Consider the following 24,149-nt stretch of genomic DNA (forward strand, 5'->3'; position numbering starts at 1 on the left):
TGTCTATACACATCCATACATCTTATTAAGGGGCATATAGTACTACCCTTGTCCATCCACTGTCTATACACGTCCATACATCTTATTAAGGGGCATATAGTAGTACTCTTCTCCATTGACTGTCCATACATCTTATTAAGGGGCATATAGTACTACCCTTGTCTATCCACTGTCTGTACACATCCATACATCTTATTATGGGGCATAAAGTACTACCCTTGTCCATCCACTGTCCGTACTACCCTTGTCCATCCACTGTCTATACACATCCATACATCTTATTAAGGGGCATATAGTACTACCCTTGTCCATCCACTGTCTATACACATACATACATCTTATTAAGGGGCATATAGTACTACCCTTGTACAGCCACTGTCCATACACATCCATACATCTTATTAAGGGGTATAAAGTACTACCCTTGTCCATCAACTGTCCACACTACCCTTGTCCATGCACTGTCTATACACATCCATACATCTTATTAAGGGGCATATAGTAGTACTCTTCTCCATTGACTGTCCATACATCTTATTAAGGGGCATATAGTACTACCCTTGTACAGCCACTGTCCATACACATCCATACATCTTATTAAGGGGCATATAGTACTACCCTTGTACATCCACTGTCTGTACACATCCATACATCTTATTATGGGGCATAAAGTACTACCCTTGTCCATCCACTGTCCGTACTACCCTTGTCCATCCACTGTCTATACACATCCATACATCTTATTAAGGGGCATATAGTACTACCCTTGTCCATCCACTGTCTATACACATCCATACATCTTATTAAAGGGCATATAGTACTACCCTTGTCCATCCACTGTCCGTGCTACCCTTGTCCATCCACTGTCTATATACATCCATACATCTTATTAAGGGGCATATAGTACTACCCTTGTCCGTCCACTGTCTGTACACATCCATACATCTTATTAAGGGGCATATAGTACTACCTTTGTCCATCCACTGTTCGTACACATCCATACATCTTATTAAGGGGCATATAGTACTACCCTTGTCCATCCACTGTCTATACACATCCATACATCTTATTAAGGGGCATATAGTGCTACCCTTGTCCATCCACTGTCTATACACATCCATACATCTTATTAAGGGGCATATAGTACTACCCTTGTCCATCCACTGTCTGTACACATCCATACATCTTATTAAGGGGCATATAGTACTAACCTTGTCCGTCCACTGTCTGTACACGTCCATACATCTTGTTAAGGGGCATATAGTACTACCCTTGTCCGTCCACTGTCTGTACACATCCATATATCTTATTAAGGGGCATATAGTACTACCTTTGTCCATCCACTGTCCGTACACATCCATACATCTTATTAAGGGGCATATAGTACTACCCTTGTCCATCCACTGTCTATACACATCCATACATCTTATTAAGGGGCATATAGTACTACCCTTGTCCATCCACTGTCCATACACATCCATACATCTTATTAAGGGGCATATAGTACTACCCTTGTCCATCCACTGTCTGTACACATCCATACATCTTATTAAGGGTCATATAGTACTACTCTTGTCCATCCACTGTCTATACACATCCATACATCTTATTAAAGGGCATATAGTACTACCCTTGTCCATCCACTGTCCGTACTACCCTTGTCCATCCACTGTCTATATACATCCATACATCTTATTAAGGGGCATATAGTACTACCCTTGTCCGTCCACTGTCTGTACACATCCATACATCTTATTAAGGGGCATATAGTGCTACCCTTGTCCATCCACTGTCTATACACATCCATACATCTTATTAAGGAGCATATAGTACTACCCTTGTCCATCCACTGTCTGTACACATCCATACATCTTATTAAGGGGCATATAGTACTAACCTTGTCCATCCACTGTCTATACACATCCATACATGTTATTAAAGGGCATATAGTACTACCCTTGTCCATCCACTGTCCGTACTACCCTTGTCCATCCACTGTCTATATACATCCATACATCTTATTAAGGGGCATATAGTACTACCCTTGTCCGTCCACTGTCTGTACACATCCATACATCTTATTAAGGGGCATATAGTGCTACCCTTGTCCATCCACTGTCTATACACATCCATACATCTTATTAAGGAGCATATAGTACTACCCTTGTCCATCCACTGTCTGTACACATCCATACATCTTATTAAGGGGCATATAGTACTAACCTTGTCCATCCACTGTCTGTACACGTCCATACATCTTATTAAGGGGCATATAGTACTACCCTTGTCCGTCCACTGTCTGTACACATCCATACATCTTATTAAGGGGCATATAGTACTACCTTTGTCCATCCACTGTCCGTACACATCCATACATCTTATTAAGGGGCATATAGTACTACCCTTGTCCATCCACTGTCTATACACATCCATACATCTTATTAAGGGGCATATAGTACTACCCTTGTCCATCCACTGTCCATACACATCCATACATCTTATTAAAAGGCATATAGTACTACCCTTGTCCATCCACTGTCCATACACATCCATACATCTTATTAAGGGGCATATAGTACTACCCTTGTCCATCCACTGTCTGTACACATCCATACATCTTATTAAGGGCATATAGTACTACCCTTGTCCATCCACTGTCTATACACATCCATACATCTTGTTAAGTTTTGCATTTAGGTAAATGTAGCAGGCATTTGTGTTCCCAAAACAAATTTCTGGTGCATAAAAAATATGCTGCAGATAAATAAAAATCACTGAGACTTAGTGTTACATTTTAATCACCTAAAGTAAAGAGATGCAATATGTTATCTGTCATTTTTTAATTCAGCCCAGCATTTCTTTGATTGTTAATGTTCTTGAAATGATTATATCACCAGTTTGTACTAAGTTTGGTTTCAGACAGCATTGTGTATGGTAACTATTGCTGCATCAAGAAAAATTGTTACTTCTACAGAAGATTGAATAATTTTGTGCTGTGTATTTCCCCATTAATGTGGACAGCAATCATTAATCTCATTATCAAATGGCCTGGCCTTCATAACGTTAAAACTAATGCCATGTTGTCAAGTGGTTCTTCCATGGAGGGGAGGCAGACTTCAGCCTCCCAGCTAATTTCAGGTCAGTAACTATTTCATCAATTTGTTGCACACATTTTCATTAGCACTGTAAACAGTTTACTTTTCTCTTGTAGGATTTTTATTTATTATTACAGAAAAAATTAATATTGCAAATTACAGCACAGATGACAGTAGCATGTCATTTAAGGGATGTCATTCCAACTTCTGGCCACTTGTGGGTGCCAAATTTTACATTATGAAAGTTCTTTTTTGGAGCCAGTGTAATGCTATGAGTCCACATTAATGTTGGTTTAACAGTATAAATATTTTTAATCCTATGTTAAAAGAAGGCTTTTATTCCATTTTTGAGAATACTTGCCAAAATACATATGTACGCAGTAGAACCACTATGAACTTTATCATTATTATTATTATTATTATTATTATTATTATTATTATTATGCTCAAATTGTTTGCAAGCTACAAGTAAATAGTCTTGTGTCTTATGATGTTTTGAATTCTTTGTCAGCTTGATGTGCATTGGTTTGTCCCTTCTACAAGGAGATGTTCCTATCAACCCAACCAGTAAATCTGTTCTGCGTGAGAGAATTTACGCCACCGCACTGGACTATTTTGCGTAATTATCATTCTTCTATTGTTCTCACTTCTATACAATAAATGCATTATAGTCTTTAGAATTTACCTTCTTGTTCTTCTGCATTGAAAATTAAGGTTGTAAATCATAGTTTCATAAAAATTTCAATTTTCTTTGGAACTTTCTCACCATGGGGGGCATGAAATACACATGGCTGCCACACTGTCATGAAAACGTTGGGAGAAAGAATATCCAGGAAAGGCCTTTTAAATTTGCAAATATTGATCAAGGTTAGGAGGACCAGGAATTTTGAGCATTCATTTGATGACAGAAAATTTACTTAATTGATTTAAACTTTATCAGATTTCATTGTTTTTACCAGAATATTTGGCGGTAGCAGAAGCATTCAGTCACTTGAGATACCATTGATGTTTGAATCATTTAGGTGCTTGCCCTAAACATATTTATATAGTCGGTTCAAGCACTCAGATAATCAGATTGGTCAAGTAGACTGGTTACCCCTTACTCTACTATATGTAGATATTCTTTATATTATAGATAAGAAGACCAATCTAGCATCTTCCCATGCCAACACATATCTGCAGTGTGTGCTCTCTTTAAATGTTAAAGAAAAATAATAAAGCTTATCATCCCAAATTCCACAATTATGATTAATTCTTGTTTATACATTTGGCAGTTTGCACTGGAAACATGGTGTTAAGCATTATTGTCGATAGTAATTTGACACCCACAACTTGCCTTTGCAATAAATTGTACTATGAAACCTTGCTAAATATTTAGAAATCAATCAACAATTGGGGTAATTTTTAATGTAGAAGCACATTCTCAGGATGTCCTTAACAATGACTGTATTAAATATATAGTTCATAGTTAGATTACTTTGAAATTTGATGTTAGGTACCATACAGACCTAAGCAGGGCTCAGGAAAACCACTTATTCTCTCATTTTGACTGCATAAAATTTTTCTGTGAAGAGATGTTACTACTTACTCCTTCCTGGGCTGAATGAAACAAATTTGCACCTTGAGAACATCTGTGTACATTTTGCACCCTTAAGACACTCTAAACCTGCATGCTTCAGTAATCAGTTGCTTCTGCCAATTTCGCCTACTAAACTTTGCATTTTACTCAAACTCGTGATGTAAACTTGGTACTAAAATGGTTCATATCATGAAAATATGTTCCAAGTGAAGATAGTAGGTTTACAACCCATCTGATATCAACTTTGCGTCGGGTGCCATTGATTTTTTAGTAAGAGCTTATGTAGCGCAGTGATACATGTAAGTACACTGTGTTTTGTCAGGTAGTAACAGGATGAAAATCTGTTGCAACTCACTCTAAGGACACGTGCTTACAAAAAATTTCTGAGAGACTGCTTAAGTGGATTTTAAAAAAGTATTTTTAAAAAAAACATTCAAGCTTTCTTGGTATAAAAATATATATAATTTGTATGGCTTCTTGTCAGAATTTAAAACAACCCTTTTCTACAAACATATGCAGTTAAAGTAGAGTCAAGTTGAAAAAAGGTATAAATTAAATTGAGTTGCATGCAGATTGATATGCATTTCAATAATGACAAAGTACTTGTATTTAGTTATACATCCTGTTGTCTATGACATGGTCATATGTCTGATTCTGATGTAAATAGATAATCTCAAAAAAAAACCAGCTTTTGATTTAAAATATGCTTGTTTTGAAGTCAGCATATTTTTTTCAAATTCTGTCCAATAAGGGTCATCAGCAAATCTTGAAAAAATCAATTTGTTCCACGAAACAAATCTGGAAAAGATTGGCATTTTTTTGGTTTCTTCAAAAAATGTGGGAACCTTGAATATAGTAGTTTAATATCAATCTCAAATAATTCACTAATTGTTGGTTTTCCTTGTCTGACAGTTGTTTTATAAATTTGACCTTCCCTCCCCTCTAACCTACCTTAGCAGAGTAACATTGTTCTGTCATGTAGATTACTGCTAAAAAAGGATTGTACTATATTTAAAGACAAATTTCAGCCAGAAGACATAATTCATTAATTGTGCTCATAATTCTATTTTGATAATTATGTATCCGGGCAAACCTCATATATCTTCAGAGCTCTAATATAAAACTTTAAACAATGAAGCTCAGAATTTACTCAGAACTTTTAAGATAAACTCAAAAGCCATTTTGATAATTGCTTATCTGCTTTGCATTTGCAAATTAAAGCAGCACGTTTTGTAGCTTTCACATGTGTGAAATTAAGAGCTGTACAAAATTAGTTGGACTAATACCATTCTGGATCATTTTATAAGATCTCGTCTCCTGCTTGGAAGTTTTTGACGGTTATGTACTTTTATGAACTTTGCAGTGGTCCAGTGATATTCCCAACCCAGAGAGGCTCGGAGTTGAGAGAGGACATTATACAGTTAATCAGCTTCTTTATGCAGATGCATGCTGACAAGAAATATCTGTCAACAAGCGTCATCCCAAGAGGAGGTAACTGCAGTATATACCCAACAGTAGATAGTGTAAACCCAGATCTGACATTACATAATGTTCTGTTTTGATTTCCTTAAGACTCCTAGTGATGATTGTATATTCCACTGTCAGATCTGTCAGGATCAGCTGCCATGGTGTGTGTGTGGGCAGGGCACTTATTTCTGCTTGCCTTGTCATGATTTAACCTCCTCCAAGTGTTGCTGTACTTTAAAACGAAAAAAGTATCTTTTGAAGAAACTTAATGCACATTAAACTGAGTTGTATGCACTCAATTGTTAATGATGTAGCTGATCCATATCTGCTGTCAGATACCGCAGTGATAGATTAGGATCCTCAGTGTTTGTTCTATTTACATACCTGCCATGACATGACAGGCCATGCTAACAAAATACAATTTTCAATAATCTTCACACACAAAAAACCCACTTTAATATATGCCTGTTACGTGTATCATGTATAAATAGTAAATAATCCTGCTTAGAACTTATGTAGAATTATCATTGGGGCAGTTTATACAGCTTATTGTCATAGAGACAATTACAAGGCAAGGTGGTAAGGTATAAACACACACCATTTCACATGATTTAAATGGCTAGCAATAGCTTGAGTGACGTACTAAGTTGTTTGAAGACTGCTGTGGAGAGCCCATTATGCTATTTTGCATAGGTATAATTCTCAAAGGGGAACAGTCTAATTACTTTTAAGTTATAGGTAAATCAAAGAGGTGCGTGTTAAACAAATGTTATTACATGTTTTTTCTTGAAGGAGCAGGTGTAAGCTATTTGTATTAAAGATTACTGGCAAGTTTGTGAAAAGCAGCAACATTTTCTTTAAGTTTGATTTTACTCCTTATTTACAATGCAAAACATGATTATTTCAATCATGGGAATAGTGTTCCAAGTGCAATTAATTTTTGAAGGCAAAATATCGAAACGCATTTAATGGGATTCAGGAGGCAATAAGATATCAGCAAAGCAAGCAAAGGCCAGCAAAACTAAAATTTGGTTGATGGAGGTTTACTTTGTGAAGCACAGCATCAACAGTGAGCATCAAATTCTTTGCACATGCTGCAAACAACATATCGATATAAACCTTTCTGGAGGTACAACATTTCTTGAAAATAGCACCACCTGTCTGTAACATAGCAACCAGCCAGAACATATTCGACACGCTGAATTGAATATTCAGATTAGTTCTCCTTATTATTATTCTTTGTCTTGTTAAAATACCAACTACAACAGACCCATGCTTTTCAAGATGATTTTCACCAAAAATAGGTTGATTGAAAGGCAGTAATAAGAACACACTCATGTTTGTACAGTTGATTTGTGTTGATAAAATGTTAACACCCATACAGGTCACTAAGATATTTATTATTGCTGTACAACCTGCAAGGCCCCCATTAAACTTTAAAATAGTATGTCACCAACCTGCTCCCCTTCTCCCAATGAAATGGTCAGCCCCAAATGTGAGGTATATTCTTTTTTCTGTAGCAACAGGCATATGTTATGGTCAAACTACATCAGATATAGTTCTGACAACACTATCATAGTGATTGTTAAGAACAAACTCAGTTCTAACCAGGAATTGCATGGAGAATCCAGCAGGGAAGCTTGAACAACAGTACCTTCCAGTCTTCAATGAGTGTAATGATGAACACAAGTGATATCTTATTACCTTCAAACTACATGTTGAACTATGGAGAGTAGCAAATACTGCATCTAAGTAAACTTATATTTTGCCATCCAATGGATTTTAAAATCAGAAACTTGTGTGCGTGTTTTTATTTAATGTCAGTGTTGTGATTATGTGAGTGTTTAACACGTATCTGTTTGTGTGTGGTGATATTTGACAATGCTAAGTCTACCGATGTTTTTACTCATGTAAGTGTATTAAATGTTTTAAAGAAATCAGACAAGTTATTTTCTTTTATTCTGATGCGAATTTGTAATCATAGCTAAGGACAGCTTGTTCTCAATGGAATGTCTCTTTTTTGGGGTCACATTGTACTGACCCCCCCCCCCCATGGTGCCTTAATACACACTTTTTGAGTCTCAAAACAAAACCAACACTGTATGGAAATATCATGCACATAATGATATCAAGCAAATAAATTATTTATTGTGACCAGTGTTTATCGGCAGTCTTTTACCAACATTTTCAGGGCTCTTAATAACTTTAATTTTAGATGATTGGAGTTTTGATCTCATAATAAATCCAGCACATGTTTTCAGAACTCTAAACACAGAAGATGAATCGATTTTCTCCTACTCAGATTATGTCTCTTTCAGATTTAGTCAACTTTGTGGAGTCTTTCAAAAGAGACCTTTGCACATTAGGTTGGGTTCTCATAATTTATTGACCTTTGGTTGTTCATAAAAAATTGCAGTGAGAAATTCTGTGCAAAAAAATTGTAATTGACCTTGAATCCAGGTCCTGTTTTGGACCTGTGATCTTCTGAACAAATTGACGGTGTTGAAGTTACAGGATACAATGATATGCTGGCAAAGATTTTGAAACTGGTTTCTTTATATTTTTCCAACAATGAATCCAATTAGGCCTCGCTCAGAAATTTTGTTACAGCAGTACATGATGTGAATAAATGAAAATTTAAGATCACAAATGCCAGCTTGTATCTTTTAATGCAAAATCTCATTAATTTTAGAGATTTTCCTCAGAATATTATCAGAGATGCATTACTAAGTTCTTTTCAAATTTGTATTTATCCCTTGCAAGTTCAGCTAGCTCAGCAAAGAAAAACAAAATTGTTATTAAAGGTGCTTCAAGCATTTGGGATCATTGTGTACAAAATAGGGACCTCTCTGGTCCTTATGACTACTTCTCAGTTTGGAATTAGAATCCTATATCTGGTTGATGTTATTTTTTTGCATTTGATATCCTCTTGTGATTTTTCAGGATTGTTTATTGTTCAGCAAGATCAACAAGGCTCTGCATGATGCCATTTGCAAACCTGTCTGTAGTTTATCAAATTACTATTTTCAGTGTTGCATTAATTATTTTTTTAAAGTATTTTTTTATATTTAATTAAATTTAGTATTATTGTTTTTAAATTTTAATTAATATTTATTAATCATTATTAATTGATGGTATTGCAGTGTAACATTACCAACTGGTATGCACTGTTCCAAACTTTTCATAGTGCATTAAGACAAAATAGAACTATCCAGGTTTGCATAAAAAATTTGCCATTTGTTAGATTAATCACGTTTTTTTATCCCCCGAACATGTAGGCATTTTATATTTGGGTTGCCAATATATGAGTGAGTATATGTGGACGGCTTTGGTTTTAAAAATATTCCAGGACTTGCTTAGTAAACCATTACCTATTCATGTCATTTAGAATATAATATCACTACATAATCCTTGGTACCACTCATATCACTGGGTTCTACCCATGGGAAGAACATGACATCAACAATTAAATTGGTGATACATTTAGGTTCATGTTTGTTTTTTTTCATCACTCATATTTTCAACAAAAAAAAGCCCACCTCATATTTGGAATATAATATCATGATGTACTCCCTTTCCTTAATTACCACTCATGTTATTGCATTCTGCCACTGGGCAGGGCCATGGGGTCATGTATTATAATGGGGACAAATTTTAGTTAAAGCTACTGATTGAAGTTTTTTCCAGCACTTGTAGCTCGGTAACCCCTTTCCCGATTTACTTTATCTTTGTAATATAGTATCATCACATGCTTCCTTCTGTGGGGTCAAATATAATAATAGGAGCACATTTGGACAATATTTTGGTTTCTTTAATCACTTCTATTTTTATAAAGTTTGTACCAAATCACTTCCTTTTTTAAATGTAATATAATCACATACCACTACCCCTTTTTCAGTACTACTCCTGCCTCCAGGTTCTTCCCCTCTGTGGTGTCATGGCTTCAAGAACTCCATTGGGAACCATTTTTTTTCAAAGGCTTTTTGCCACACGTGTTGCTATGTAATTCCTTGCCTGATTCACTTCCTGTTTGGAATATATTATCACGTATGCTCTTCTCTTAGTACCATTCCTCCCCTGGATTGTAACATTGTATGGGGCAATCTGATCAATAATTACACTGTTGACACATTTAATTAATGGTTTTTCATTGCTTATTTCTCCATAATCCTTTACTCAGTTTACTTATATGTGTGGAATATATCATCACATACTCCTCTTCTGTCTGTACCTCTTCTGTTCTTGGGTTCTGAGTCTGGTCTGGGCTTTTGGAGTTAAGAATTTCATTTTTGGTTGAAGCTTTGTTCATTACATAACTTTCTTTCACTCCTTATCCTATTTACCTCCATTTTGGAATGCATCATCATCACATGTTCCCCTTCCATCATTACCACTCCCGACCTGGTGTTCTGCCTTTTGGGTGGGACCATTGGGTCCAGAATTATACTGGAGACTCATTCTGCTAAAAGTTTTTTTCTTCACTTACATTTTATGATGCCTTAACTAATATAATTTATGTTTGGAAAATAACAATAACCCATACATACCTCATAGATTTTACTACTCTAGACTTGCAATTGGGTTCTGTCCCTTCGGGTCAAGAAATAAATGTTAAGTTTTTTCCTCGCTTGCATTTTAACAATTCCTTTAGCCAAGTTACTTCATTTGAGAATGTATTATCACACATTCTCCTTCCACGACTTACCACACCTGCCAGTGAGTCAAGTCCGTTAGTGGAGCTTTGGAGTCAGTATGTCAGACGTTTTAAAGCTATTCAAGGTTTCATTCCATCCCTTATTTTTAATAATCTTTCAGCCAGTTTATTTTAAATTTAGTAATTTAGAATTATTTATATGAACCCATACTTCCTTTTCTGCCTTTACTGCTTTTGCCTCTTGTGTTACAGGCCTAGATGAAACCATGGAATCAAGAAGTTGGAGACTTTAGATTTGTATTCTTCCTCTAACATTTCAAGGATTCCTCATCTAATTCACATCGTATTTGGGACTTTGTATAATCCAGTCATTTTCTTTCAACGATTGTCGTTTCTCCTTAAGCCATTGTTGGGTGGGGTCAGTAGAGTCAAGAAGTAGGACACTGGTTAATTTGTTCAGAGGTTTATTTCAGTAACATTTTACTAAACTGGTTACACATGTTGAATATAACATCATCTCATACCTACATGTCAAATTGTACCACTCAGACTTACGTGATATGTTCTTGGATGGTGCCATTGGGTCATAATGCAGTAGCTCCTTATCCAGCATGCGATCTATTTAAAATATAAAACTGCTTATATTTCTTTACCACCAGTAGGATTCCTGCCCTTGGTTCAAGTTAATGGTTGGGGGCCTTGGGATCAAGTGCCATGTTGGGGGCCCTTGGGGTCATGGGATTATTCTCTTTGATATATCAACAGCTAATCTTGGAGGTATGGCATGTATTTCGGAAAACACATTTGTTAAAGTTTGTTTGATAATTTTAACATTTTCACCACCATATTTTGGTCAGTTACAGAATTTGATTTAGTTAATCACACATAATTGCATGAAATGGTCCAATTTTTTTAGTTTTGCATGTCAGAATGTGCACATGAAAATTATTTACCAACTGTATCCTGATCATTTTATGTTGTTTGAAAAAAGTGTAAAGCCAGAAGATAGTTTGTTTCCCCTGAAATAAAAAAACAGAAAGAAAGTCATTGTATAATGTACAGTATAGTAGGCATTCAGTTTTGGGAGGAAATGTTATGTAGTCTGAATATATGAGAATTTGTAAGAATTCCTTTTTAATGTGGTCTGTTTAAAATTCTTGTGATAAATGGCATTATTCTGAATTCAGTGAACATTTCATGATAGATAGATAGATGGATGGACAGATGGATGTAAAGGCAAACAGACATAACTTTGTGATCTTGACATTTTTTCATATTGCTATCCCTTCCTAGTTGAAGAGGCTACAGGAGAGGACTACACCAATGCCAATCAGATGACCTTGACCAGTGCTGACCTTGCCCAGGCCAAGAAGTGGCTGATCACCGTCAACAGTGGGACAGCCACGTACTCCAAGAGATCTACAGGTTAGTGCTCTTTTATTGTCTTGCATGTGAAACATAGGTGAGACATATACATATCCTTTTCTGGCAGTGTACATGTTATAATATTTTATTCTGATATGTTGGTGAATTCCACTCAAGCCATGATTACATATTAAGACACACTCTATTCAGAAATTAAAAACAAGATCATGATTATTTCAGATAAATTACATTTTAGAAATCAGTTTTCAAATCTGATTTTATTTCATCGATAGACTATTTGTATGCTTTGTCTTAATCTCATTTAGAGCATGTGAAAGATAAATGTCATTCCCAGGAAAATCTAAGAAGTAATTAGATTAAGATAGGAAAAAGTATGAGCTTGTCAGTCATCTCTTTAAGATAATAAAGGTCTAATTTTGTAAAGTTTTATTTGGTATTTATAATTGTAGTTGATGATAAACAAAGCCATTAATAAACCAGATGTAGTATTTCAAAATCGCACAATATGTCTTTCTTGTTTCATATAATGGCATAAAGGATAATGTTTTCTATAAAATTTCCCCAGGATTATTCTTTTCAAATCTTCCTGGGAGAGGGGGAATGCACTTGGAGATTGATGGCACCTGAATCTTTCTTATGAGCAATTTTTTGTGTGTATAACAATTCAGGTTCTTTTCTGTTAGTGTTTTCCCAAAGAAAAACGTGTTTGCCTCCTTTCACTTACTTTCTGGTGTAATGAATTCTCTTAGGATAGTAATTCCATGTAAGGACTTAAGTTACATGATATGTGGCCTGTATTGCACTGTTGTAACAGGCTTGTTTTGCAGTCTTACAGTCATAATTAAATTTGAGAACTTGAACCATGTATTTAGTTACGCACAGTGGTAAGCACGCTAGCTTAGCACTTCAGTGATCACAGATTTGGAAATGGATGTGCTAGCCATACAGAACTTGACAAGGTTGATATAAAAAAAGCTAAATCATTTTGAAGTCAGCCTCTTTGTATTTTGTGTACAATTTACTCTTTTGTACATTTGGATAAAACTTAATATGTATGGGTTTATGTAGTTCTATATAAAGTGATACACATGAATCATGTCCTTGGTGTAAAGATGGTTGCTTCTGAAATGTACTTATTCAGCTCATTCAACAGCTAATATTTTCACTTAGCTAAGAATCCAAGCAATCCATAATCATTTACAAATGCATAGGTTGATGTGCATTTTCTTGCACAATTTATAGTTGAATATCTATTCCAAAATTAGGATAATTACATGGAAGTGTATTAGTAAAAGTACCAGGTCATTAATTATACAAATTAATTAATAAATTTAATGACTATTTAAAACTTCATCAAATTTACACAGATCGTTAATTAGTGTTTTCATATACACAAAGAAAAGGATGTTTCTGAGTGAAATTTTTCAGTATGACACTTTTAGTGAAGTACTTTGGCTTTCCATAACAGGAAGGCTGTGTTGCCAGTTTATGGTAAATCATAATTACAAAAGAATTCGCAAGATCTCCTTTACTTTTCATTATATTTACCATTTTCATTCTACACTGGACTGCCTACAATTATTCAGATTTTACAAGGATGGTTTCCTTTCATTATTTATTTAGAGACAGAAGTCACAGCTATCTCATTTTGCATCCCATATCTTGTATTATTCATGGTTCTGTGATACAAATTGGTTAATAAGGGACACCATATCAACAACATAATGTAATGATCATGTCATTTTGAGCTGTGCATTGATCTTAAAAAAATGGACTACCCTAAATAAATAGAAATAAATGTTTCATTTCCCAGTTAATCTTTTCGCATCATATCATATATCAACTTCGTAGTTTTGTGGATAGTCCTGCTTTATTTTTACTTTCACTAGATCAAAGTTTTCTTAACTTGATGAACTCCTTAGTACATGTAAGCTGTCTGCTTATTCAGATAAAATGAGTGATCAGAAACTCTTTCATTCAGGTTGTTTCCTTGAAAGTGATTGTTATAAGATAAGATAAGAATTCTTTATTTCAGACTACATAGTCCATACCTCTAAATTAAAATATAGATATATATAGTAAAATCATTGTAAACATAAAAGAAGATATATATCATACATAGAAGTATACAGATACATCTACAACAATTATCTGTGCCATACATCGTTAAGAATGAAATTAAGTGGCACATTTAAAGAGTAATTTGTACCATCTACTAATAATATGATTTAAATGAGTGTCATAGTTCCAAAGAGATATCAATATACAGTTCTTACTATTGGATATTCTTGTCATCATTGAGAATACATACTTTCTCATTACTTCATCAAAACTGAATACATTATAATTTACAAACACGTTGCAGGCACTGTTCCACCTAGGAAGACCTATTAGAAAATGAAAACTATTATCATAACCAATAACTAGTTTTCTTTTCATACATTCACTAAAGTTTGTCCACAGAGGAGCACAATACATAGTGCAGCAATATGATTTGAATAATTTAATTTTGATATTCAGTGAACAATTCGTAAATTTACGTAGAAGCATGTTTGTTCAAATACACAAAAATTGGTAATGTCTCATCATATCTTCATTATCTGACCGATTGGATTTCAAAATGTGACCTAAATATGTATAACTGTTGACTTACGTAAGAGCATTGCCATTAACATGTACAGGGGGAGGAGACGGTAATTTGAAAGAAGTTGGCTGAAAGACCATGCAAACTGATTTTTTTGTATTATAGATGATATCTTTCTCAATTGCATATTATTCACATATCTTTAATAATTTCCTTAAACCGGTGATAGAAGGACTCATCAATAATACATCATCATCATAACTAAAATTGTTAAGAAACAACACATTTGGTGGTAAATGTAAACCCACGTAGCACTGACCGAACTTACGATTTAATTCGTCTATATATATATATTAAATAACAAAGGGGAAAGAATACCCCCTGCCTCATCTCATTGGTTACATGGAAAGCACTGGATATTACACTTCCCATCACACACAATACAACTGTTTCCCATACCAGTTAACTAAAGTATGAACTATGTAGTCAGGTATTTCAATATCAATCAACTTTTTAAAGAGTGCCCAATGATTGACCCTTTCAAATGCCTTCCTAGCGTATGAAAAGCATGCAAACACTGGGCTGCCATGTTCTACATAATAGCTGACAGTTTCCTTAAAGGCATATAGGCATAAATCTGTTGAATGCTGCTTTTAAAACCAAACTAATTATCAGAGATTGTGACTTCACATCTTTGCATTATGATGCATTCAAATATTTTTGAAATAATAGTCTTAAGAGCTATAGGTCTATACTTATTTTTGTCCGCCAGGTTACCAATTTTGCTTTTTAGTAGCGGTATAATTGTAACTTTTGTGAAATCATTTGATACAAAGTTATGCACAAACATACAGTTAAATAAAATCATAAATAGCACATGAAGTCTAGTATTTGAAAATTTAAAATGTTCCACATATAAAAAATCTGATCCTGGACATTTACTGCCTTTTTGTCTTGCTATTGCACTTTGGATCTCAGATAATGTGATTACCTCAGTACGAGCAAAAGGGGTATTCAATGCTGAAAGCACATGCTTCTTATTCGATTCATTTTTAACACTGTTGAGTAAGTCTTCAAAATGATTTTTCCACATGTTGCATATATTATTCTGACCATGGTTTCCATCAATGCAAATTGGTAGTTTATTGGAAGTTGTCATAGTATTTTGTTTAGCTAGCTTCAAGAATTCACATTGGTCGACATTTTCAAATTTTTGTGCTAGTGAGTCTGCTCTATGTTTTACTTCCTCCTTGCATAATCTAAGAGTATACTTAAATTGTGCTCTTGTTTGGCGCATTTGGTTACTGAAATGGCTGTGGCGAGGTTTACCATTATCACGCCACATGTGGTAAGCATTTCGTGCAAAGTCGTGTAGTTCTTTGACACAGTTATTCCAGCCTATTATAACCCGGTGACCACGTTTGAATTTACTAGTCAAGCTATTACCGGAGTTCTACAAAGCTTTTACTATATTATTGTATAATCCATTTATCTGTTTCACGTATGTTATGTATGGAAATGAAAGCATATGATTTTAAAATATGTTTTATGGTCTGTGAGCTTGTAATTTTGTAACAGTTTTAAACTGTAGACCATTACATGAACATAACAGAGATGTGTACCAAGAGAAAAGGGCACTAGATGTCTGGAATAGTAATAAAGTTTCGACTTTAGTAACCTTATGATTTCATTTTTAAAAACAGATATGCACAGGGTTTGAAAAATATCATTAAAATTAAAATGATGTATTTGTTTGCCCAGTTTTATAAAGTCTTCCCATGTTTCACCTCAGGTGGTCAAAGACGTAGTGTTGTGCTAGGTTTGTATGGACATGTTGAAAAAAGTCAGCTGCAAACAGTTCAGTCTGATCATGTTTTTGGCAAGTATTCTTGTGAACAGTTGCATGTTGGCTGTCAAGACCATGTTGTTTTGTAAAACCTGAGGGCAGAAATTTGAACTCGGACACAAAAGTTTGTAATTATTTGCCTATCACAAAGCTTCATGATGTTGGTAATATGATTGAAAAATCAGTGAAGCTTACAAAGACCCAGCTTTGTGTGTGTGTGTGTCTGTGTCTGTGTGTGTGTGTGTCTGTGTCTGTGTGTGTGTATGTATGTGTCAGTGTGTGTGTGTCTGTATGTGTGTGTGTGTGTGTGTACAGATAATAGTTGAAGGAAGGGAATCATGTTAATGCCATGGTTATATTTTACAAGTCCAAGTTCAGATTTCATACTGCAAAAGTGTTTTCTTAACAACTGCTCACAATGTTACCTTCGTTTCTGCATGAAGAGGGTAGACGCTGCATGTAACTAGGAGTCACTGTAGGTAACCTTACTATCTATTGGTAATATGTATGTTTGTCTGGATGTCTTCAATTTGTATGTAGAAAAATGGCAATAGGTTTAAAACATGGAGATACACATGAAGAAATATTCTCTAATGGATTTTAACTGTTCAACATCGATTTGATCATTTAATAGTATTTACCACAAATCTGAGATCTGTAATATCTGATGCACTGATCATTGATTACCAGATTTATATATTTATAATGGAAGACCAAATGTAAACATTGTAGACCCAGATCAGCTGTTACAGTGAATGATCATGATCTGTGCCATTCAAACCAGATTCAGTATTTATCATTATGCAATGGAATGCCAAATAAAGAACTCAGGGGAAAAATATTAAAGTGAAACAAAACAAGGCACCCCAAAATTTGGGATACTATATGGCACTGTAAGTTTGTTTGTTTTTGTGGGGTTTAATGCCATTTTTCAGCACACGATAGGCTATACATGGCAGCCAATATTAATGGTGGAGGAAGAACCCGGGAAAACCCCGGAAAGAACCACCGACCCACGAGAAGCTACTGGCAAGCTTTCTCTCATACCCACATTGGCTGATTCCGAAACAAGAACCAACGCAGACAGAGGTGAGATGGCAGTGATCCATAACAGAAAGCGCTTTAGACCACTCGGCCACTCGGGGCCACTGGCACTGTAAGTGATGACTAAGGAAAATGAAATTAATTTTTAAAAAGCATACCAATTTAAAGCTTTTGAGGTAAACAAAAGAAAAATGTTAATTAATCAAATCAGGAAGAACAGTGTTAAATCACTTTTGCTGTATGTCAGCTTAATTTTATATTTAACACCATGCACATGATCTGGAATATGTCAACTCTTGTCCTAGGACAGAATCATTTGACATCATGCACAGTTTCATGTCATATTCTGGATTTTGTCAACTCTTGCCCTAGGACAGAATCATTTGACATCATGCACAGTTTCATATCATATTCTGGATTTTGTCAACTCTTGCCCTAGGACAGAATCATTTGACATCATGCACAGTTTCATGTCATATTCTGGATTTTGTCAACTCTTGCCCTAGGACAGAATCAGTTGACATCATGCACAATTTCATATCATATTCTGGATTTTGTCAACTCTTGCACGAGGGACAGAATCATATTTGACATCATACATATTATCATGTCATGATCTGGAATGTGTCAACTCATACTCAAGGCACGGAATCAAACTGTACCTGAGCAATGTCAACAGCCTGCAAGGAGGCATAATTTTTACCATATTTTCTCCAGACTGGTATATACAAATTGTCTGTGCAGACACAGTCTGGGCATGACCACAAGTAATTTCAGATACAATCTGGGCATGACTGAAACTAGATTCAGATATGTTGGTACATACTGCACTGTGCTAACAGATTTGGATCTATATTGCTTGCAGTTAGATGAGCAGTAAACATGGATGCAGAAATAGTAAAAGCACTTTGATAAATACTTTTTCCTATAAAATGCATTAATCAATTCATGACAAGGTGCTAGTAGGACCACTACGGTGTCTAATTAAGGTCAGTATTCTTACTATACTTAGTGTTTTTAACAATGTGTGAAGTACCATGCTGGGGAAAAAAGAAGCATCCTCTTGTTTAAAACGGGACACTTAATGCTATGCATCAGAAAACCAAAGCAGCCAAGAGACTAAGTTTACCCAAAATGAACAGTCACTTTGGGATCTGTAAATCACTTTCTCAAAAATACGTCATTTACAAAATTCACTAGGCACCAAACATTTAGGTTGTAGTGGTTGGAGGGGGCTGAGTGGATGTTTTTTTTTTTTTTTACATCAGACTTATTCTGTTTCTGTTCTCCTTGTATCTCACTGTATAACTATCATCAGGTAAAAAAATATTTTTCTGTAATATGGAACCAAGAAATTGTTTGAATCCAAAGAAAATGTCATCCCCACCACACCTCACAGCTAAAATGGTTGGTGCCTTAAGAAGGTATGCATGTCCATACGAAGCAGAGTCCAGAAGATGTTATTTGTTGATCTACTTATGTGTAATGTCAGTCATAAAATCCACTTCACTCTACGTCTTGTATTTTGTTGTTGATCTCAGTCTCACATTCATATAATTTAATGAAAAATCTTTTAACATTGAATATCATTTATTTGGTTTTACATACTGTATTTACATACTAGTACATGTCTTGAAGTTATTTCTGTACACAACTATAATAATTGATTTCTGTATACAAAAATAATACTTCAGACTATGTATATTGTATTTGTACATTAATATCATGATATTAGAAATATGTATGTAAGATTATATTTGGCTACATCATTAATTAGTTTATATGTGACTAAATCAAGTGAGTATGAGGTAAGGCATGCATAAGTCATTATTTAAGATATGCATGATTGAGATCTAGCAGGGATCTTTCCAGAGCAGAAAATCAGTGGATCCCTATGATGGATCAATAAACCACTTTCCTTTGTAAAGCGATGCAAAATTTAGAAACATTGAGAAACATTTGAAACTTTAAGGGGCCACCAATACAATTTTACTAGTGAGTATCTCTTAACATTGCACTTGGAGCAAAACAAATGCTTTATTTCCATTGCTCACATATGAAGCCCCATTAAAATATGAATTCAGTTTTACTGTATCTGATATACTTCACTTCCAAATTGATGCCAGCCCAAACCAGGGAGATCTCTGCTCTGCATTGAAAGGTTTCAGTTAGTTGGTTCAATAAGTACACCATTAGTACAGAAAAAAATCATAGCACATTTATCTACACTAGAGCTGTATATTGCAACTTAGATTACTATGTAATACAGATTATGGCACAAGGGTCCCAATGCACACTGTATATTAATAAATAGCTGGACACAGATAACAATACAGCATGTATCTAGATACATTACCTGTTACAGGGGTTGCATTACAGTATTTATCGTGATACATAACTTGACATGGGTTCCAATTTTATATGTGTCTTGATAAATAACTTAAATAACTTACAAGTATCAACACAGTATGTATCTTACTACATAAATTGACACAGTGGTCTCAGTATATTATGTATCTTGATACTTAACTCAGAAGTTACAATACAATATGTATCTTGATACATAACATAACACATTGTTTCAATACAGTATGTACCTTGATACATAAATTGGGGTCCAGGTACATTTTGTATATTGATACAGAACTTGATATAGGATTCCCAGTACATTATTATCTTGATCTGTAATGTGACACAGGGGTCCCAAAAAATAGTATCTTGATATAGAATGTGACACATTGTCACAATACAATATGTATCATTACATAACGTGGGGGTCCTTGTACAGTATGTATATTGATACATAACTCTACATAGGATTCCCAGTAATCTGAAAGTTCATCCATAGAGGATGAATTCTTATTATAGGATGAGGGTAATTTAGCCCAAGAATAACAAGCTATACAATACTATCAGGTACGTATTGCATCATTACAATTAGATTTGACCCAGCCACCCCCCAAAACCCCACTATATATCACAAGATCAAGAGCTGCCCCATATTGGCTCTACTCATCATAGACCAGAAGAGTTTATAGCATGAAGTATCGTCAGTCATTGATCAGCCCATTAGCACAAGTTACTGCTACTCATCCTGTTGGAGGATGTCCATGAAACTTTGCATACACACATTTATCCCAGAGTCTGGTTAGTCCTAGGTCAAGTAATGCATCTGGACAGTCAGAATGGGTACCACAGTGGCCATCCTGTAAAAAGAATTAATGCTACGCCACTTGAATGGATGGTTATATAAACAAATGGTTTTCACCGAAAAACTTCTTATCATGTCTAGTTGATTTTAATTTAAATGGCACCAATCTTACATCTAATATGGCTACCATGGCAGCCATTAAAAATCTTATTACTCCTTCCTCCTGAGTGGAATGTAATATCAGCATGGAGTTGTCACCGAAAGATGTCTTATGATGGATAGTTGGTCCTAAATGAAAATGGCCAGTATGACTTCAAATATGGACAATGGCAACAATCATGAAAATCTTATTATCAATACTCCTTCTGATGGGATGGCCATATTGACATGGGGCTTTCACCATAGGGACTTATTAGCGACATCTAGTTGGGCCTAAATGAAAATGATGCCAGTCTTGCATCCATTATGGCTGACATGACAGCCATCTTGAAAATCTTGTTATCACTACTCCTCTTGAAGGGATGGCCATATTGAAATCAGGTTTTCACTTCAGATCTTGGTCTTGAATGAAAATGGTGCCAGTCTTGCATCCAATAGGTTTTCCATGATGGCCACCTTGAAAATCTTGTTATCACTACTCCTGGTGAATGAGCGGTCTTACTGAAATGGGGTTTTGAGGGACACTTCTTTGTACAAGTGATTGTACAAAGTGGTGTATACCATATAAAGAGATGTATGATCAGTCAATATTTATAAATATATTAAGCACATAACTGTCATTTATAACCGTCATAAAAGATATTAAGTCGTGTTAAAATGCAAAATAAAGATCCAACCAGGTCCTTGTTCATCCATTTTGCTTCTGTTCATTTACATGAAAACAGTTGTAAATTCAGCGAACTATTCATTCTACCATTAATATTGGCAAGTTAATTGTTTTGGCATGATGCTCGATTATAATTGTTGGATTTTTCAGGGGATAATATGTCTTTATTTGACAAGAGCAATCCAAACCAGTTATTTGTTTTACAGGCTATATACAACGGCAATCCAAATCAGTTAGACGCTTTACAGGCAGTATACATTTTCAGTCCAAACCAATTAGATGTGTGTGTGTGTATGTGATTTGGATTTTTAATGTAGCTTTAACAATTTTTCAGTCATATCGCTACAATGTCTGCAGTCGCAGTTTACTGTGATGTCTAGCACTGGGGCATCATGCCGCAGACATGTAGCATGATGTCCAACCCAGTCACATTATCCTGACACCAGGCCGACCAGTCCTAACACTAACCTCTTAATGCTGAGTGCCATGCTAGGCAGCTATTTGTACCATTTTTATGTCTTTAACCAATTAGATGTTTTACAAGCTGAAAATGTTTCAAGAGAAGGAGAAATTTTGTCATTGGTAATATTCCTTTTGTTCTACAACATTAATCCCTACCAATTAACAGTTTTAAAAATGAAGTTTTAGAGGATTAGTGGGTCTTGATTGCAATAATCAAATTAGTATAAAGTACAAGTCTTTGTCGATTTGATTACCATTTATACTCACGTTTAAGTCAATTCCAAATGCAAAATGCACAGACCCAGATCTGTCATCACATAATGTGCCAGCAGATCTGGGTCCATGCAGTTTGTTAAGAGTAATCAGTAGAACAGATAACATGTACCCTGGTCTGCAGGCACATTGTGTTATGGCGGATCGGGATCTTTGTTGTTTGCAGTGTGACTTATAAGTGAGTATATATGGTACAGAATTGTGGCAATATGGCAAGGCTGTCATTGTCATCTTTTTCGATCTCTAAAACAATTTAAATCAACCTGATTTATCATAATCTCATCTGTTCAGTAATGGGAGTAGTCCTTTGACATCTGGTGTTACTCCATTCAATAGACTATTGATCACTAGTTAAAAGATATCTTTCTCAGGTTCTCAGATTTTATTGTATTGTACGTTAAATAAGTACTATGATTTCATGCCCCAACTTTAACAGAGCATGAAAAACTTAGTTTTGAAAATAATTAATGGACTCCCAGCTTGTGTAGTGTCCTGAGACTTACATATATCCACACTTATGACAAAGTTGTTGTTGTGGGGTTTAACGCCATTTTTCAGCACACGATAGGCTATACATGGCAGCCAATATTAATGGTGGAGGAAGAACCCGGGAAAACACCGAGAAGAACCACGGACCCACGAGAAGCCACTGGAAGCTTTCTCACATACCCACATTGGCCGAATCCTAGACTCGAACCCACACAGACAGAGGTGAGATGGCAGTGATCCGTAACAGAGGGCGCTTTAGACCACTCAGGGCCCCCTTATGACAAAGTGGAGAATAGTTTATTTTGTGACTTTAGTTAATAGTGGTTTCTTGATTTATTGCAACGTATAGAAAGTCACATAAAATTGTTTTGCACATTTCAATATTTTAAGTTTCTACTGGTTGTAGACCAGACAGTTTTATGTGATCACAAGTTGCCATTTCTCCTTCCATTAGCACACATTTGTTATTACTGCTTCTGCTAAACAGTTTGTAGGATTGGGAATCTAATCATTGCTGCTTTTTAATGGATGGTCTTACCAGCATCAGATTTTCACTAACAGACTTCTCATGATGTTTAACTAGTCTTAAATGAAAATTGTTCCAATCTAGAATCCATTATGGCCCATGGTGGCTATCATATAATCGTGTCTTTGACACTCTTCCTGATGCTGCTCATATCAACAATTTGTATTCACTAAAGATTAATTATGATGTTTAGTTGGTCCTAAAATAAATGGTGCTAATCTGATGTCCAGTATGACCCCCCCCCCCCACTGTGGCTATCTTGAGAATCTTGTTAACACTATGCAATCGGTACAGTTGATCATTTTGACGTTTTCACCAAATGACTTCTTATATCTTGTTGGTCTTAAATGGAAATGGTGGCCCATGGACATTCATTATGGCCACCATATTGAAAATCTTGTTGTCACTACAGAATTGATTGATGGACATCCATTATGGCCACCATATTGAAAATCTTGTTGTCACTACAAAATTGATTGATGGACATCCATTATGGCCACCATATTGAAAATCTTGTTGTCACTACAGAATTGATAGATGTAGTGACATGAGGTTTTCACTGAAAGACTTCTTAATATGTAGTTCTAAATGAAACTAGTTTGAATCAGTCCTTCCGTAAGATCACCATGGTAATGATATTGAAATGTTACTATATCTACCCATTATCCTGTAGACATGGAATTTTCATTGAAAAACTTCTTACACTATCCAGAGGGTCCTAAATAAACATGATGCAGCTGATTGGTAGACATCTTGAAAATCTTGTA

At 35.2% G+C, this 24,149-nt stretch overlaps 1 protein-coding gene across 2 annotated transcripts in view; it reads left to right on the forward strand.

Annotated features, from left to right (window-relative positions):
• The window catches only part of LOC149777183 (phosphatidylinositol 4-kinase alpha-like), a 209,270-nt gene that overhangs the window by 123,015 nt on the left and 62,106 nt on the right, over positions 1-24,149 (forward strand). For both annotated transcript variants that reach the window (XM_089941887.1, XM_089941888.1), the window contains 3 exons: positions 3,607-3,714; positions 6,038-6,165; positions 12,089-12,220. In XM_089941887.1, coding sequence (XP_089798013.1) covers positions 3,607-3,714; positions 6,038-6,165; positions 12,089-12,220 — 368 coding nt within the window. The remainder of the gene's footprint in view (positions 1-3,606; positions 3,715-6,037; positions 6,166-12,088; positions 12,221-24,149) is intronic.

Source organism: Sinohyriopsis cumingii, chromosome 18 (assembly GCF_028554795.1).
Source record: "Sinohyriopsis cumingii isolate HCF-2022 chromosome 18, ASM2855479v2, whole genome shotgun sequence".
NCBI lineage: Eukaryota > Metazoa > Mollusca > Bivalvia > Unionida > Unionidae > Sinohyriopsis > Sinohyriopsis cumingii.